At 40.5% G+C, this 19384-nt stretch overlaps 1 protein-coding gene across 1 annotated transcript in view; it reads left to right on the top strand.

Annotated features, from left to right (window-relative positions):
- csmd2 (CUB and Sushi multiple domains 2) overlaps positions 1 to 19384 on the top strand; it is an 828472-nt gene that overhangs the window by 454382 nt on the left and 354706 nt on the right. Inside the window, exons 16-18 of the mRNA XM_061982429.2 lie at positions 1726 to 1920; positions 7886 to 8024; positions 14668 to 14855. Coding sequence (XP_061838413.2) covers positions 1726 to 1920; positions 7886 to 8024; positions 14668 to 14855 — 522 coding nt within the window. The remainder of the gene's footprint in view (positions 1 to 1725; positions 1921 to 7885; positions 8025 to 14667; positions 14856 to 19384) is intronic.

Below are 19384 nucleotides of genomic sequence, written 5' to 3'. Positions count from 1 at the left end.
ATGTGTCCATTCTCCCTTTTCTGTCTACACACTGTGTCTGCTTGTAAGTACTCTGTGTTTGCGCGCTGCCGAACATGCTCCTCTGCTCGTAAAACCAACAATGACACAACGTGACGGGGATGGGGGACTGGTACCTTTTAGAGGCGGTATAGTATCAAATATGATTCATTGGGGACGGCGTGGCGAAGTTGGTAGAGTGGCCGTGCCAGCAATCGGAGGGTTGCTGGTTACTAGGGTTCAATCCCCACCTTCTACCATCCTAGTCACGTCCGTTGTGTCCTTGGGCAAGACACTTCACCACTTGCTCCTGATGGCTGCTGGTTAGCGCCTTGCATGGCAGCTCCCGCTATCAGTGTGTGAATGTGTGTGTGAATGGGTGAATGTGGAAATACTGTCAAAACGCTTTGAGTACCTTGAAGGTAGAAAAGCGCTATACAAGTATAACCCATTTATCATTTATTATTATTTATTAGTATTGCGGTACTATACTAATAACTGTACAACCTGAGTTTGTTTTCTCTTGTTTTTTGTATTCGTGTTGTTTTCGTCTGAGAGTAACTCTGGCAATCAAAGCTCATTTAATACATGTAGCGCTAAATTGGACCAGTAGAGGGCAGTAACGCTACAATTTAGGTTTAATTGTGGTGAGTCACATTCATTGTGTGCAATGTTTGATGTGTCTGCTGTTCAATTTTTATATGATTAAGCATCTGTAGTTTTTTGTGTGAACGTATTACCTCTAAACCTATTTAATTATGTAAAATACACACTGGACATTATGTCAAATACACAATGGACCTTATACTTTTGCAATTTTTATGTTTTCAGTCTTACAAACTTAAATGAAAAAATGCAAATAAATAAAACTAAAGAGGGGAAATAATAAAAAAAAAAAAAAGAAACCTCAATTCTAAACAAAACATCTGGAGCTTCTGTTTTTTCATGCTGTTAACTATCTGTCCAGCTGCGCACGCTGGGAATGAGTAGCGAGTGCACAATTATGATTTTATTGACAGTGCAGTGTGAAATCCGATGTTTATTTGCAGTTTCGAAGGAATATAACCTGCGGGGTCACTTTCTGACAAAACATCCACGTTCCCACGTCCGGCCCTCAAGCCCTTGGGCTCTTGAAGCTGTGGCCCTTTTCATGATGTCGCTCAATAGCCCTGCCGTAGGGACTCATATGACTGTGAGCGTGGGTACGGTTGGGTGAGAACCCTGCGTGTGACTGAAGCATTAAGGAGTTGGACTATCCAGGACTAGCTGCAGTGTGCACAAACAACCACCAGGGAGCATCTGTGAGCAGATAATGCTGTATCATCTCTTTCTCTTTCGGACTTTTTACGTCTCCTCAGGTCGTTAGTGCGTTCTTCACGTGCAGAATGAATCAGAAATACTCTGTATGAAAGCATTTAAAGTCATTTTTACGTAATAGTGCATAATTATGGAGGACAAGGTTGAGTATATAACGAGAAAACTTGATGATTGAACATCAGGAAGTGTTAATTGAAGATGGCGGCTGATGTCTTCTCACTACAGCACTGCTGCACAGCACCATATTTCATGTTAATTAAGGACGCGCCAAACTGTATTGAAAGGATTTGGGGCGTGTTAATAAATAAAGACCTTGATGGATGAGGTGTGGCTGGGTCCAAAGGATGCAGGCCCGGGGGATTTATCAACGCCAGATAGGAGCTCGGCTAATTTGTATTTGTTCTCTTCTAGCGTTTCGCCACAACGAGTGCCCCGACCCGGGAGTCCCGGTGAACGGGAAGCGCTTCGGGCAAAGTCTTCAACTGGGAAGTTCCATCTCCTTCCTGTGCGAGGAGGGCTTCGTCAAGACCCACGGCTCCCAGACCGTGTCCTGCATCCTGAAGGATGGCAACGTGGTGTGGGACAACGCTGTGCCGCGCTGTGAAGGTGACACCCGGGAACGATCCACACCCGGAAACCACACACAAGCTAAACAAGTCTTTATGTTACAAAACCAGTGAAGTTGGCACGTTGTGTAAATGGTAAATAAAAACAGAATACAATGATTTGAAAATCCTTTTCAACTTATATTCAATTGAATAGACTGCAAAGACAAGATATTTAATGTTCGAATTATTTTTGCAAATAATCATTAACTTAGAATGAGAAATGGGCAAAATAGATGATTAATACATGTTATTATGAAACTTATCAAAAAGTACATATATCTTTAAATCATGTTCATAAAACCTCAATGGAGGTGTTTGGATAAATAGAGCGACTCCAATAGGCTCCATTGTAAGCGGACATTTGGTTGCGTTTATTCACTATTTAGAATTTAAAGGGGAACATTATCACAATTTCAGAAGGGTTAAAACCATTAAAAATCAGTTCCCAGTGGCTTATTTTATTTTTCGAAGTTTTTTTCAAAATTTTACCCATCACGCAATATCCTTAAAAAAAGCTTCAAAGTGCCTGATTTTAACCATCGTTATATACACCCGTCCATTTTCCTGTGACGTCACATAGTGAAGCCAATACAAACAAACATGGCGGATAGAACAGCAAGTTTATAGCGACATTAGCTCGGATTCAGACTCGGATTTCAGCGGCTTAAGCGATTCAACAGATTACGCATGTATTGAAACGGATGGTTGTAGTGTGGAGGCAGGTAGCGAAAACGAAATTGAAGAAGAAACTGAAGCTATTGAGCCATATCGGTTTGAACCGTATGCAAGCGAAACCGACGAAAACGACACGACAGCCAGCGACACGGGAGAAAGGGAGGACGAATTCGGCGATCGCCTTCTAACCAACGATTGGTATGTGTTTGTTTGGCATTAAAGGAAACTAACAACTATGAACTAGGTTTACAGCATATGAAATACATTTGGCAACAACATGCACTTTGAGAGTGCAGACAGCCGAGTCTTCATCAATAAATATATTCTGTAGACATACCCTCATCCGCTCTCTTTTCCTGGGGTCTGGCGGCAGATTTCTTTGACTTTATCGTTGGAAATGCATCTGCTTTGAGTGTTGCAGGATATCCACACATTCTTGCCATCTCTGTCGTAGCATAGCTTTTGTCGGTAAAGTGTGCGGAACAAACGTCCAATTTCTTGCCACTTTGGCATCTTTGGGCCACTGGTGCAACTTGAATCCGTCCCTGTTCGTGTTGTTACACCCTCCGACAACACACCGACGAGGCATGATGTCTCCAAGGTACGGAAAACAGTCGAAAAAACGGAAAATAACAGAGCTGATTTGACTCGGTGTTTGAGAAAATGGCGAATTGCTTCCCGATGTGACGTCACGTTGTGACGCCATCGCTCCGAGAGCGAATAATAGAAAGGCGTTTAATTCGCCAAAATTCACCCATTTAGAGTTCGGAAATCGGTTAAAAAAATATATGGTCTTTTTTCTGCAACATCAAGGTATATATTGACGCTTACATAGGTCTGGTGATAATGTTCCCCTTTAAGAAAAAACAATATTAATAAAGTGCAGCTCACCTTTAACACTGAATTAGTCATCCTACTCTTGGTTGTAATCGTATTCAGTGATTATATTATTTAACCTACTGAGGAATTAACCATTTAGCATTTTTGCGAGTGGTTTTTGGCAGAGTTCCTAATCTGATTCAAACAACTTTATTATTAAACTGCAAAATTGATTTTATCGTGAGTTTTATAATATCGTTTTTTTTATAATTGAGAGATTTAAATGAAAGAAAACTAATCTTTACAAAAGCCCAGGTCATGAACATGTGGCCCCCCTCGTGTTTGTGGCTCTTTAACAACTCCATAAAAACTAAATGCTGAAATGCGCAAGCCGAAATTAAATGCTAACATTAGCATGCTAACGGTTAAAATGTGGCAAGTACCAAGTTATATGTCTATAAAGCAGGGGTCCCCAAACTTTTTGACTCCTGGGCCGCATTGGGTTAAAAAAATTTGGCCGGGGGCCGGGCTGTATATACTGTATATATATATATATATATATATATATATATATATGAATGAATTAATTTTCCCATCGATAACGTGACAATGTTAAATGTCAAAACGGATTAAAAAGACAATATATATATATATATATATATATATATATATACACACATTGTCTTTTTAATCCGGAATTAAAAAGACAATGTATATATATATATATATATATATATATATATATATATATATATATATATATATATATATATATATATATATATATATATATATATATATATACATACATTGTCTTTTTAATCCGTTTTGACATTTAACATTGTCACGTTATCGATGGGAAAATTCATTTTTAGACAATATGATTTGCCTGAGCGGCTAAGAGAATCCGAGAGTAACAAGCGGTAGAAAATGGATTAGAAAGGAAAGATTAAAAAATAAAGAAATTAAATACAACTTTTTTTTTAACTTGGGACTTCCCGTGGGCCGGATTTTGGATGCTGGGGGGCCGGATCCGGCCTGCGGGCCGTAGTTTGGGGACCCCTGCTATAAAGTGTATGCATGTAAAATTTGCTAAAAAAAAAGTAGCATCTGTTTATCAAGTTATATGACTTTGAGGCAATCAGCTGAAAATTGTGTTGAAAAACTTAGCATGGTAATGTCAGCATGCTGGTATGTTAACCTGAGCATGCGTCAAGTACAAAGTTATATGACTATGACGTACGTGTATGCATGCAAAATGTGCTAAAAAAGTTAGCATGCTAACAGGTAGCATGTGTCTACCAAGTTATATGACTTTGAGGCAATCAGCTGAAAATTGTGTTGAAAAACTTAGCATGGTAATGTCAGCATGCTGGTATGCTAACCTAAGCAAGCGTCAAGTACAAAGTTGTATGACTATGACGTGTATGCATGCAAAATTTGCTAAAAAAGTTAGCATGCTAACAGGTAGCATGTGTCTACCAAGTTATATGACTTTGAGGCAATCAGCTGAAAATGGTGTTAAAAAACTTAGCATGGTAAAGTCAGCATGCTAGTATGCTAACCTGACCATACATCAAGTACAACGTTATATGACTATGACATGTATGCACGTTAAACTAGCTAAAACAGTCAACATGTTAACATATGTCAACTTCCAAGTTTATTGAGTCCGGGGCGTTAGGCTACAAAATTTGTTCAAAAAGTTAGCATAGTAATGTCAGCATGTGTTAAGTAACAAGTCATGTGACACGAAGGTGTTTGGCTGCAAAATTAGTTGAAAGTTAGCAATGTAATGTTAGCATGCAAACATGTGTCAAGTTACAAGTTATATTACTTTGAGCTGCATAATTAGCTGAAAATGTTAACATGTCAAGTACCAAGATATATGACTTTAAAGATTTGGCTGCAAAATTGGCAAAAAAAAAAAGATGGCATGGTAATGTTAGCATTCTCCAGCATGTTAACGTTAGCAAGTGTCAAGTACCAAGTTATATGAGTGAGACGTTGAGCTGCAAAATTAGCTAAAAAACAATTGGATGGTAATGTTAGCATAGTAACATGTGTCAAGTACAAGTTTATATGACACTGAGGTGTTTAGTGGCAAAATTGGCAAAAAAAAAGTTAGCATGCTAATGTTGGTAATTTTAGCATGCTAAGGTTAGCAAGAGTCACGTTAAGTTAAAGTCCCAATGATTGTCACACACACACTAGGTGTGGTGAAATTATTCTCTGCATTTGACCCATCACCCTTGATCACCCCCTGGGAGGTGAGAGGAGTAGTGAGCAGCAGTGGTGGCCGCGCCCGGTAATAATTTTTGGTGATTTAACCCCCAATTCCAAACCCTTGATGCTGAATGCCAAGCAGGGAGGTAATATGTCCCATTTTTATAGTATCAACTTATATAACTCTGAGGCGTTTGGCTGCAAAATTAGCTAAACAAGTTAGCATGGTAATGTTAGCACGCTAAAATGTGTCAAGTTATATGACACTGAGGCGTTTTGTTAAACAAGTTAACATGCTAATGTTGGTAATGCCGTCTAAAGCTGAGCCAATCAGTGGCCGCAAAACTGAACTGTTGGTCTCGTCAAGTGGGCCAACACTACTGTAGTATTGGTATTGTTAGTTCATTTAGCCATTTTTATGCCTGAAAATGCTTAATTTCGGGCAGTGTTACATACAATATGCTTTATTGATGACAAAGCCAAGACGTGGAAGTTGTGTTCAGACATTTTAGTGTATATTGATAGACCTACATTGTATTGGTTTAACTCTTGTGTAATGTTCATATTGTTACTCAGCCAGCGTTTGTGGGTCTGATGGACCCGTTGCATTTTGTGGCTTTTAATGCCTCACAATCAAACACTTTTATGTTAAAATATTGAACAGATGTTTATTGGGATAAGGTAAACATCTGTTCAGTATTTTAACATCAAATTGTTTGATTGTGAGGCATTAAAAACCACAAAATGCAACGGATCCATCAGACCCACAAACGCTGGCTGAGTAACAACAATATGAACGTTGCACGGAAAATTTCTCTGCCAGTTTCTGCATCCCACAGGTATTCTTCTTTTGTGTTTCTGCACCTGCGGTTCCCACACAAGGTTGCAACATTGTTTGTCAACACTGTCTGCTCTCATTTTCTCGCACATTTGACCCTCTGATGTTCTGTGTACATACACTCTGCCCTCCTCTTGTCTAGGCCTGCTGTGTGTGTGTGTGTGTGTGTGTGTGTGTGTGTGTGTGTGTGTGTGTGTGTGTGTGTGTGTGTGTGTGTGTGTGTGTGTGTGTGTGTGTGTGTGTGTGTGTGTGTGTGTGTGTGGTACACAGAACATCAATTTCCACACTTGTATTAGCCAGTGGACCCGGACATTTTATATGTACTGTATTTTTCGGACTATAAGTCACAGTTTTTTTCATAGTTTGGCCGGTCTCCAGTGCGACTTATATATGTTTTTTCCTTCTTTATTATGCATTTTCGGCAGGTGCGACTTATACTCCGGTGCGACTTACACTCCGAAAAATACGGTAATATAAATGTGTAGGGTGGTGTATGGTGTGTGGTCATTAAATATGTATTCTGATATATGTTCTTCACAGAAAATGAGCCAAAGTCAGTGAGTCTCAGTTTGAAAAATTAATGAATTGTATTATTTTTCTTTAAATAAAAAATGAAAACGGGTCCCACAGACCCGAACACCACACAAGTTAATGTACAAAATGTATCAAAATCTGCTATGTACGATTTAATCTAAGCCACACACACTCTATCTCATATTTGGCACCTCCTCTCACCATCGAAACTAAAGCGTGTGTATTTGCAAAGATGTAAAGAGGCACTGTTTGACTCTTAAAGCAGAACAAAGTCCAAAAACGAGAGTGACTTTTCCCTCTAACACAGTTCCTCTGCACGGTTCATGCCATGAGCCGGCCCCCGAGAACGTCACCATGGTAACAAGCCATTGTACTCCGAGTGTAAACCAGTCGGGCTTAAGCGAGCACGGCTTCGGCTCAAGGGCGACTTATCAAGTTCACTATTCATGACGCACGCAAAAAGGCGAGAGCATTATTAAAACATGGCGTTGGTCTCCCGTGTGCCGCGCGGCGTTCCCTGGGGACCATCCATCGTGCATGTTTTTCACGGTATGCCTTTTATAGACGTCTTTCGGGTGTTGCTTTAAATCACGGTGCCTCTGAGGAAGCAGGTATACGGCGCCTTTTATGCATGCTCCCTTGTGCGCTTGTCTGTTTTGGCGAGAAGATGGCGTCTTGTTACACGGCGGCAGATTGAAGGGAGGGGACGTATGCTAAGGCGCGGGTATATATCATGCGTGCACCTGTGCCGCGGGCGAGACACGGTTAACCTTGAGGTACGCCGCCACATATTTACATTAGCAGTAAAAGGATGGGCACATGTCGTACATCAGCCGGTCTGACTCCGCCCCTCTTTCTGCGCCCCCGTTAGCCCCCTGTGGGGGAGATCTGAAGGCTCCCAGCGGGATCATCCTCTCTCCTGGCTGGCCGGAACTCTACAAGGAGGCCCTTAACTGTGAATGGATCATTGAAGCTCCTCCAGGCTACCCCATCAAGATCATCTTCGACAAGTGAGTCCGCCACTTTTTCCACTTCCAGAACAACGTCCTTGAGTATTGGCTGGTGCGGATGTTGGACCGATACGATATCAGCACGTATCGTAGTGGGCGACATACTTTTGATCAAGTGCAATTACTGAAACATAGAAGAGTTTTAGGTAAGAAAAACACAAATATTAACTTTCAGGAATGGACTTGTGCTGTCTTTAAATTGAAGTGGAGTGGGAAGTACACTACTGCCAAAAGTGTGTGTGTGTATATATACAAACCCCGTTTCCATATGAGTTGGGAAATTGTGTTAGATGTAAATATAAATGTAATACAATGATTTGCAAATCCTTTTCAACCCATATTCAATTGAATGCACAACAAAGACAAGATATTTGATGTTCAAACTCATAAACTTTATTTATTTTTTTGCAAATAATAATTAACTTAGAATTTCATGGCTGCAACACGTGCCAAAGTAGTTGGGAAAGGGCATGTTCACCACTGTGTTACATGGCCTTTCCTTTTAACAACACTCAGTAAACGTTTGGGAACTGACGAGACACATTTTTGAAGCTTCTCGGGTGGAATTCTTTCCCATTCTTGCTTGATGTACAGCTTAATTTGTTCAACAGTCCGGGGGTCTCCGTTGTGGTATTTTAGGCTTCATAATGCGCCACACATTTTCAATGGGAGACAAGTCTGTACTACAGGCAGGCCAGTCTAGTACCCGCACTCTTTTACTATGAAGCCACGTTGATGTAACACGTGGCTAAGCATTGTCTTGCTGAAATAAGCAGGGGCGTCCATGGTAACGTTGCTTGGATGGCAACATATGTTGCTCCAAAACCTGTATGTACCTTGCAGCATTAATGGCGCCTTCACAGATGTGTAAGTTACCCATGCCTTGGGCACTAATACACCCCCATACCATCACACATGCTGGCTTTTACACTTTGTGCCTATAACAATCCGGATGGTTCTTTTCCTCTTTGGTCCGGAGGACACGACGTCCACAGTTTCCAAAAACAATTTGAAATGTGGACTCGTCAGACCACAGAACACTTTTTCACTTTGTATCAGTCCATCTTAGATGAGCTCAGGCCCAGCGAAGCCGACGGCGTTTCTGGGTGTTGTTGATAAACAGTTTTCGCCTTGCATAGGAGAGTTTTAACTTGCACTTACAGATGTAGCGACCAACTGTAGTTACTGACAGTAGGTTTCTGAAGTGTTCCTGAGCCCATGTGGTGATATCCTTTACACACTGATGTCGCTTGTTGATGCAGTACAGCCTGAGGGATCGAAGGTCACGGGCTTAGCTGCTTACGTGCAGTGATATCTCCAGATTCTCTGAACCCTTTGATGATATTACGGACCGTAGATGGTGAAATCCCTAAATTCCTTGCAATAGCTGGTTGAGAAAGGTTCTTCTTAAATTGTTCAAAAATTTGCTCACGCATTTGTTGACAAAATGGTGACCCTCGCCCCGTCCTTGTTTGTGAATGACTGAGCATTTCATGGAATCTAATTTTATACCCAATCAAGGCACCCACCTGTTCCCAATTTGCCTGTTCACCTGTGGGATGTTCCAAATAAGTGTTTGATGAGCATTCCTCAACTTTATCAGTATTTATTGCCACCTTTCCCAACTTCTTTGGCACGTGTTGCTGGCATCAAATTCTAAAGTTAATGATTATTTGCAAAAAAAAAATATGTTGTCTTTGTAGCATATTCAACTGAATATAGGTTGAAAATGATTTGCAAATCATTGTATTTTGTTTATATTTACATCTAACACAATTTCCCAACTCATATGGAAACGGGGTTTGTATATATATATATATATATATATATATATATCATGTATTTAAAATGGTAATGGAGGTTTTTGGCTTTTTTTATGGTGCTTTATAAGCTGAATAGAGTTTATTACCTCCATTTTTCGTGAACGTTTGCTAACGTTTAAAAAAACCCATTGTTGTTCTAGTCTTACATAAGGATTGTGAATGTTAGGCAACCCCCGCCCCAAAAAAAAAAAAAAAAAAAAAAAAAAAAGTGTACTACCCCTTTAAGCTCATGATGCAGCAAATTGAATGTCGCGGACACGTTTGTTACTGGATACGTGTAAGTAAAATCCCACTTTGATGTTTATATTGACAAATTTGCTGTTTTATTGTTCAATGACTATTACATACTGTATGTCTATTTTGTGTGATATTGTGTGCTTAGCTGCTGTCCCCTAGTAGTCTATAGCCTACCTTTTGTTAATGACTTGGCTAAAGTAGAAGAAAATGGAGGATATTTTAACTCAGGATTGCTTCTATGGAACATTATAGCCAACGTCAGACGGATTTTTGATGCCAATATCGGAATGGGGACACCCTTTATGTTTTTCTACGCCCGCTCCCCTGTTTTTAGGGCAACGCAGTCCGTCTGATCTCCACGAACACGACTCCCCCAACGAAGATGATTTATTAAAGAACGCTCATAAGTATTTGATCCCTTCATGTGATACCCATCCCCGGGGGCGGTGAGCATCCTCCCGCTAACAGGCTAACAGGCGTCCGCACGCGCACAAAGCGGCCCGTCAAGGCACGCGAGCGGCCGTGCGTGCCTTTCCCACGCAAACGTCTGTCAGGGGACGGCGGTTTGAGCGCCGCGTCGAGAGACGGCGCGCACGAGAGCGAGGGAGAGAGACAGGCGGTTGTCGGATCAAACGCCACATTAGCGTTCCACCAAGGCCCGTCCTCATCGCCTGCCTTGATGGCGCGCCATGAAAAATGAATACAACATAAATGTTTGTTCGTCTATCATTTTTATGTAGCATCAATAAAATATCACAAAACACTTCATTTAGATAACACGGCTCCGAGTCAAAGCAATTTATTCGGGCCTTTTGAAGATGAAGTGGCTCCACTGGCTAAAGCGCACACACACACACACACACACACACACACACACACACACACACACACATTCGTGTATTTCTTACCTTCTTGAGACCTCCGAAAAATGCCTACCTCTTTAGGACATACTTGCCAACCTTGAGACCTCCAATTTCGGGAGGTGGGGGCGTGGTTGGGGCGGGGGCGTGGTTGGGGGCGTGGTTAAGAGGGGAGGAGTATATTTACAGCTAGTATTCACCAAGTCAAGTATTTCATATATATATATATATATATATATATATATATATATATATATATATATATATATATATATGTATATATATATGTATATATATATATATATATATATATATATATATATATATATATATATATATATATATATATATATATATATATATATATATATATGTGTGTGTGTGTGTGTGTGTGTGTGTGTTTTGTCTCGTCTTGTCTTGTCTCATAGTAACAGTGGTACTATTGTATTGTTAGTGTACAGGAGCTTTTCTTGTTTTTGTTTGTATAGTATTGTTCTTGTATTATATTGTTTATGTATCTGTGTTGGCAGAAACAGAAAGATTATGAGAAATTGTTCCCAATTTGATAAACATTTTGGTAATTTTATCAAAAGAGTCGTAATTTTACTCGACAAAAATCACAATTTTATCTGAAAACTTTTAACATTTTGGCAACATTATAATAATCATCGGAATTTTACTTTGCAAAGTTATGACAAAAGTCATCATTTTACTCAAAAAATGTCACCATTTTACAAGAACAACAAAAATATTTGCAATACTGTCATACAAAAGTCAGAATTTTATGACAAATTTCACCATTTTGCAGTAAAAAGTAAACATTTTACAAGAAAATAATGCAATATTACAGAAACCGAAAGAATATGAAGAAATTCCCAATTTTTTAAGAAAAAAGTCGATTTTGTCAGAAAAAGACTGCTTTTTGTTTATTATTATTAATTTTTTTTGGTTTGTAATTGTTTTTTAATTGTCATTATTTACTTCGTTATTACAGTATGTCTATACATACATATTTATTTTTATTGTTTTAATTAATTTTGGCCAAAGGGGACGCTTTTCAATTTCTTACACACACTTGTTATTACATATGTTGGCCAGAGGGGGAGCCCTTCAAATTTTTACACACACTTATTATTACATATGTTGACCAGAGGTGGAGCACTTTTAACACCGACACACAGTCAATTTGAAAAATCCCTCCTTTTTGGGACCACCCTCATTTTGATAGATTTCACCACCAAATGAGATCTCTATTTTTTGTTTTTTTGTAATGTGCTCAAGGCCAATGAAAAAGGAGTCACGGACCACAGATGGCCCCTGTGCCGCACTTTGAGCAACCCAGCTGTAGAAGCTAACTGTTAATGGCCACTATAGTCTTAGTAGCGTAGTGTATTTGTACATCCTATGGTCACATATGGGACGCGGGTTGTCTTACGTCAGCACCGGAAGTCGTAAAATCAGCTGTACACCTGGCGGGTTATTTCGGGGTCGAATAGGTAAGTCCTTCTTTATCTTGTTTTATCATATATTGCTGCCTTTGCACCTGTCAATGGTTACTTTTGTAAGCACATTTAATCAACAAAAAATCCCGACTTTGGAGCAATGTTCACGGACTCTAATATTCGGCTCTCTATTAGATGCAAAGGTTTTCCGTATTGGGACCATGATTCCGGTCCTGACTTGTTCACCGGTCCTCATATGGACGGTACTTTTCCTTGTTAATGTCTCAAGAAGGGTAGAAATACAAAAACACACACACACACACAAGCACGACTCATGCAGCAAACATCCTTAAAAAACATTTGTAAATTGTGAATAATTCAAATGGAGCCAACTGTTTTCCCAAGCCAAACTTTATTCTGCAACATTGCACAGGTTTTGGAGACAGTCGTGTCAAAGTTCCCAATAACAAATATTCTCCAGCGGTGTAGATCTGCACTTTGTGGTACAGTACCCTCTCTTGACCAGCATTTGTGTCTTTTGCAGAACAGGGATTATTTTTCCTTGAAAATTGCTACAAAAATAGGTGCTCGGGCTCTGCCTGCTTATGACAGATTGGACTCACCAGGGGGTAATTAGCAAACATTCCCTGCCTTACTTACCAATAAAAAATACATAATATGAAATTATTATTTTTGTGTGATTTATTTACACAAATAAATGAATGTCATATATGTGTATTTATGTAAAAATGTAAAAAAATAGACACGAAAAAATTACATATAAAAATTATATATATATATATATATATATATATATATATATATATATATATATATATATATATATATATATATACACTAGGGTTGTACGGTATACCGGTACTAGTATAGTATCGCGGTACTATAAAACGGTACTATACTCTGTTTAAAAGGTACCGGTTCCCACGTCGTAACATTGCTGGTTTTACCAGCAGAGGAGCATGTTCGGCAGCGCACAATCACAGAGTACTTACTAGCAGACACAGTGTGTAGACAGAAAAGGGAGAATGGACGCATTTTGGCCTAAAAACTAAAGATAAAGGTGAAGTTATAACACTGAAACGCCCTCAGGACATCCACTGTAATGATACCAAGTACAAGAGCGTATCAAGTCGATACTACTATGATTACATCAATATTTTTCTTCTTTTTTTTGAAAAATCCATATGTTTATAAACTCAAGAAATACGTCCCTGGACACATGAGAACTTAAATTAAGAATAATGTATCACCCTGTAACTACTTGGTATCGGATCGATACCCAAATTTGTGGTGTCATCCAAAACTAATGTAAAGTATCAAAGAAGAGAAGAATAAGTGATCATTACATTTTAACAGAAGTGTAGATAGAACATGTTAAAAGAGAAAATAAGCAGATATTAACAGTAAATGATCAAGTAGATTAACAATCCATTTTTACAGTTTGTCCTTCATATTGTTGACAAAATAATAGGTGTATAAATGACACAATATGTTACTGCATACGTCAGCAGACCAATTAGGAGTCTTTGTTTGTTTACTTACTACTAAAAGACAAGCTGTCTAGTATGTTTACTATTTTATTTAAGGACTAAATTGCAATAATAAACATATGTTTCATGTACCCTAAGATTTTTTGTTAAAATAAAGCCATTAATGCCATTTTTTGTGGATCCCTTTTAATTCGAAAAGTATCAAAAAATGTCGAAATACCTTTTGGTACCGGTACCAAAATATTGGTATATATACAACACTAATATGTACACATACCTCAATTCTATTTATAAACTATCATCTTTATCAATGATTATTTTACAGACATTTTCTGGATATAACTTATGTCCATTTTTTCCCTAATACTAAATGTACATTTTTCCATTCCTATTGTCTGTGCCAGGGTTTTATTTTAGGTGCTGTGATTTATTGTTGTTTATTGCAATGATTGTAAAGACGTTCAATAGATGTGTGCATTTCAGTGTGTGCTTCATATTTATGTCTGAGATTGTCTTTCAAAAAATGGATTCTTGATTAAAAAATAAATAAATAAATGAATAATAAGAATTATTGAATCGATTTACAATACAAATGGTACACTAGTTTAAATGTAACTTAGAAAGCACTTTGAGTCACTAGAGAAAAAGCACTATATAAATATAATTCACTTCACTTCACTACAAATGAGTGTGCATTTTCTAAACTCTGTGAGGAAAAAGTGCGATATAAACATAATTCACTTCACATAAAATGCAACACTCCTCCACAGGTTCCGCACGGAGGTCAACTATGATGTCCTGGAGGTCCGCGATGGCCGTTTTCCTTCGTCACCGCTGATTGGAAGCTACCAAGGCACCCAGGTTCCTCAGTTCCTCATCAGCACCTCCAGCTTCTTGTACCTCCTCTTCTCCACCGACAAGAGCCACTCAGACATTGGCTTCCGAATACGATACGAAAGTAAGTGTAACGCCGGTGTGGCCGCGCCATGTTTACGTTCGTAGACCTCACTCCCTGACAACTTGACGAATGTTTTAGCTCGGTTGTCAGCACGCTGGCCTCTCATACGGAGGACCAGGGTTCGCGTCCCATGCGGAATGAGATAAAGGCAGGGGGCCTAAATATCTGGGTTACAGTGGTGCCGTGACCCTGATGAGTGTGAGGTTTAGGAGGGTGAGGGTAACAGGGTTCAGCCAGTGTAGCTGTGCCATGTTTATGTTAGTAGACTACTCCGTGACAACATCAAGAATGTTTTAGCTCGGTGGTCAGCACACTGGCCTCTCTTGCCATAGACCAGGATTCTGTGCGGGATGAGATAAAGGCAGAGGGCCGAACCATCTAGGTTACAGTGGTGCCGTGACCCGGATGAGAGTGAGGTTTAGGGGGTTGAGTTTAACGGGGGCCAGCCAGTGACAACTATGACCACTTCAAGAGTGGGCTAACTCAGTGGTCAGCACACTGGCCTCTCACGCGGAGGACCAGGGTTCGCATTCTGTGCAGAATGAGATAAAGGCAGGGGGCCGAACCATCTGGGTTACAGTGGTGCCGTGACCCAGATAATAGAGAAGTTTAGGGGGGAGAGCGTGCCGGGGGGAAGCCAGTGACAACTACAAGAGTGGGCTAACTCGGTGGTCAGTACACTGGCCTCTCATGCAGAGGACCAGAGTTCACGTCCTTTGCGGAATGAGATAAAGGCAGGGGGACGAACCATCTGGGTTACAGTGGTGCCGTGACCCAGATAATAGAGAAGTTTAGGGGGGAGAGGGTGCCGGGGGCAAGCCAGTGACAACTACAAGAGTGGGCTAACTCGGTAGTCAGCACACTGGCCTCTCATGCAGAGGACCAGAGTTCACGTCCTTTGCGGAATGAGATAAAGCCAAGGGGCAGAACTATCTGGGTTACAGTGGTACCGTGACCCGGATGAGTGTGAGGTTTAGGAGGGTGAGTGTAACAGGGTTCAGCCAGTGTAGCTGTGCCATGTTTATGTTAGTAGACCGTACTCCGTGACAACATCAAGAATGTTTTAGCTCGGTGGTCAGCACGCTGACCTCTCTTGCCGAAGACCAGGATTCTGTGCGGAATGAGATAAAGGCAGAGAGCCTAACCATCTGCGTTACAGTGGTGCCGTGACCCGGATGAGAGAGAGGTTTAGGGGGGTAAGGGTAAACGGGGGCCAGCCAGTGACAACTATGACCACTTCAGGAGTGGGCTGTCTGTGGAGTTAGCTCGGTGGTCAGCACACTGGCTCTTTCACGCGGACGACCAGGGTTTGCTTCCTCTGCGGAATGAGATAAAGGCAGAGGGACGAACCATCTGCGTTATAGTGGTGCCGTGACCCGGATGAGAGAGAAGTTTAGGGGAGTGAGCGTACCTGGAGCCAGCCAGTGTCGCTGCGCCATGTTTACGTTAGTAAACCGTACTCCTTGACAACATCAAGAATGTTTTAGCTTAATGGTCAGTACCCTTGCCTCTCTTGCTGAAGACCAGGATTCTGTGTGGAATGAGATAAAGGCAGGGAGCCGAACTATCTGGGTTACAGTGGTGCCGTGACCCGGATGAGAGTGAGGTTTAGGCGGTTGAGGGTAACGGGCCAGCCAGTGACAACTATAACAACTTCAAGAGTGGGCTGGCTGCCGAGTTAGCTCGGTGGTCAGCACATTGGCCACTCATGCGGAGTACCAGGGTTCGCGTCCTGTGCGGACTGAGATCAAGGCAGGGGGCCAAACATCCTGCATTAGCACCTGGAGTCTTTAGTTGATGCCCGGAAGAAGGTGTCCTTGGCCTCAGACGTACTTAAATTAGACTTAGCATGAAACATTCAGTCCCCCGCCGACCGTCTCCTAAATCCAGCATGAAGCGAGTCCTGAGCCGGACAAGTACAGCAGCTCCCATGAATCAGTCCAACACACTCGTGCACACCCACTACCGGCCAGCGGCTTCTCTTCCTCTCCTCTTCACTGGCATCCCGTTGCAATTCCTCTGTAGGTAAATCTTTGCAAAGCCTGAATAATTTACTTTGAGCCCTACTTAGGCAGAAACATTGCCCGGTAGGAAAAAAGGACTCAAACTTCTCGTCGGGTTGTCGGAGCAAAAAAAGGATGCGCCAGTAAATAATTGATCAGGACTGCTTTGGAAAAGCCACGCTGCGTTTTAATATTCTTTGTCCCCCGCTTGACCTAATGAATGATGATTATGCACATGTACAGTCGGGAAGGGGTTCACGTGGCCTCATTCTTGGGTGGATCTCATGTAAGAGGAAGAGAAGGGGTTCATTATTATGCACTGAAGTCGAATGAAAATGACGGAGAGCGCCACTCTCGATAGCAGCGGAAGTTAAAGTTGGATTTGCCGCAAAACACATTTGACGTGTTAGCTGTGCCACAACGTTTCCTCCATGAAATCAAATGAAGGAAAATGTTCTGTTAGTTTTGCACAAGTCACTAAACCAACAAGTAAAACACTGCCTTAGTTTTTACTTTTATGATCCCCGGCAATCTGCCTTCAACTGTGAAGAAGTCGCTCCTAGTGTGTGCAAAGATTTAGCCCCACTTCAACCACAACCTTTCACAAAAATGATGGCTTTTCCCGAAAAAAAAAAGACTTTTAATGGCGGGCTCGATGACTATGGTTTATGGCATTGGAGGAGACAATGAAACGGTAAGTAATAACAGCAGGTTAGAAACGTTATAATCCTATTATGTAGCCCGTAAAAATTTTCTATTGATTTGTTGTGTAGCTACCTTAGCCTTCTAATGTAAGACAGAAGCATCACCGTCTACCGGCAAAATAATGATCTTCCTAAAAACGACTTTTAATTGGATCAGTGCCTATTGTTTTTGGCTGTGGACTGGTTAGTAATATAATCCGATTATCTAGCCCATAACATAGCTCACTGTATTAGCCAACTCGAGCCTCTATGGTTTACAAGAGTTTGAAGCAGCAGAGACATTAAAGTATTAACATGATATAGAATTGAAAATTACTTTATTGTCAATGAACACATACATACGTTTAGGATCTAGCATTGGAGAGATAATGACTCGGTAAGTAATAACAGCAGGTTAGAAATGTCCAATTGATTTGTTTTGTAGCTACCTTAGCCTTCTAATGTAAGACAGAAGCATCACCGTCCTCCGGCAAAATAATGATCTTCCTAAAAAACGACTTTTAATTGGATCAGTGCCTATTGTTTTTGGCTGTGGACCGGTTAGTAATATAATCCGATTATCTAGCCCATAACGTAGCTAACTGTATTAGTCGGCTCAGGCCTCTATGGTTTACAAGGGTTTGAATCAGCAGAGACATAAAATATTAACATGATATAGAATTGAAAATTACTTTATTGTCAATGAACACAAACATACGTTTAGGATCTAGCATTGGAGAGTTAATGACTCAGTAAGTAATAACAGCAGGTTAGAAATGTTCTATTGATTTGTTGTGTAGCTACCTTAGCCTTCTAATGTAAGACAGAAGCATCACCGTCCTCTGGCAAAATAATGATCTTCCTAAAAAACGACTATTAATTGGATCAGTGCCTATTGTTTTTGGCTGTGGACCGGTTAGTAATATAATCCGATTATCTAGCCCGTAGCATAGCTCACTGTATTAGCCGGCTCGGGCCTCTATGGTTTACAAGGGTTGGAAGCAGCAGTGACATAAAAGTATTAACATGACATAGATTTTAAAAATTATTTTATTGTCAATGTACACATTCATATGTCCAGGATCTAGCATTGGAGAGATAATGACTCGGTAAGTAATAACCGCAGGTTAGAAATGTAAAATGGATTTGTTGTGTAGCCAGCTTAGCCTTCTAATATAAGAGAATAGCATCACCGTCCTCCGGCAAAATAATGATCTTCCTAAAACTATTTTTAGTTGGATCAGTGCCTATTGTTTTTGGCAGTGGACCGGTTAGTAATATAATCCGATTATCTAGCCCGTAACATAGCTAACTGTATTAGCTGGCTCGGGGCCTCTATGGTTTACATTAAGGGTTGGAAGCAGTCGTGACATAAAAGTATTAAAATGATATAGAATTGAAAAGGATTTTATTGTCAATGAACACATACATACATCCAGGATTGGAGAGATAAGGACTCGGTAGAAGTTTAACCTTGGCTTATAGTACCAGATTTGCAGCCGGGCTTTTTTACTTTCTGTCCCCGGCGTAGTCTCGTCCTCGGGCCAACAAGAGACCACAGTCTGGTCTCGCTATATCGTCCGGGAGGTTGTGTTGTGGTGAAAGACGGGTAAAAACTAGACAGCTGGTGGCGCTCACCGGTGTTCATATTCCTTACGGTCTTGGCAAATCAAAAGAAAAAACAACTACATACTGTAGTAAACAAAATCGAGACAAACTTTTGACCAAAGAACCATCTTGACATGTTATGTAGACCAGAATTAAGTGTTTTGAAAGTAGAAAAAAAAACCTCAAGCAGATAGCGCACCCCCCGATTTACGTCACGTTTCACATGTCAGGTAAA

The sequence above is a fragment of the Nerophis lumbriciformis genome, linkage group LG21 (assembly GCF_033978685.3).
Source record: "Nerophis lumbriciformis linkage group LG21, RoL_Nlum_v2.1, whole genome shotgun sequence".
Classification (NCBI taxonomy): Eukaryota; Metazoa; Chordata; class Actinopteri; order Syngnathiformes; family Syngnathidae; genus Nerophis; species Nerophis lumbriciformis.
Note: the sequence above shows the minus strand (reverse complement) of the source record. Positions and strands in the feature narration are given on the sequence as shown.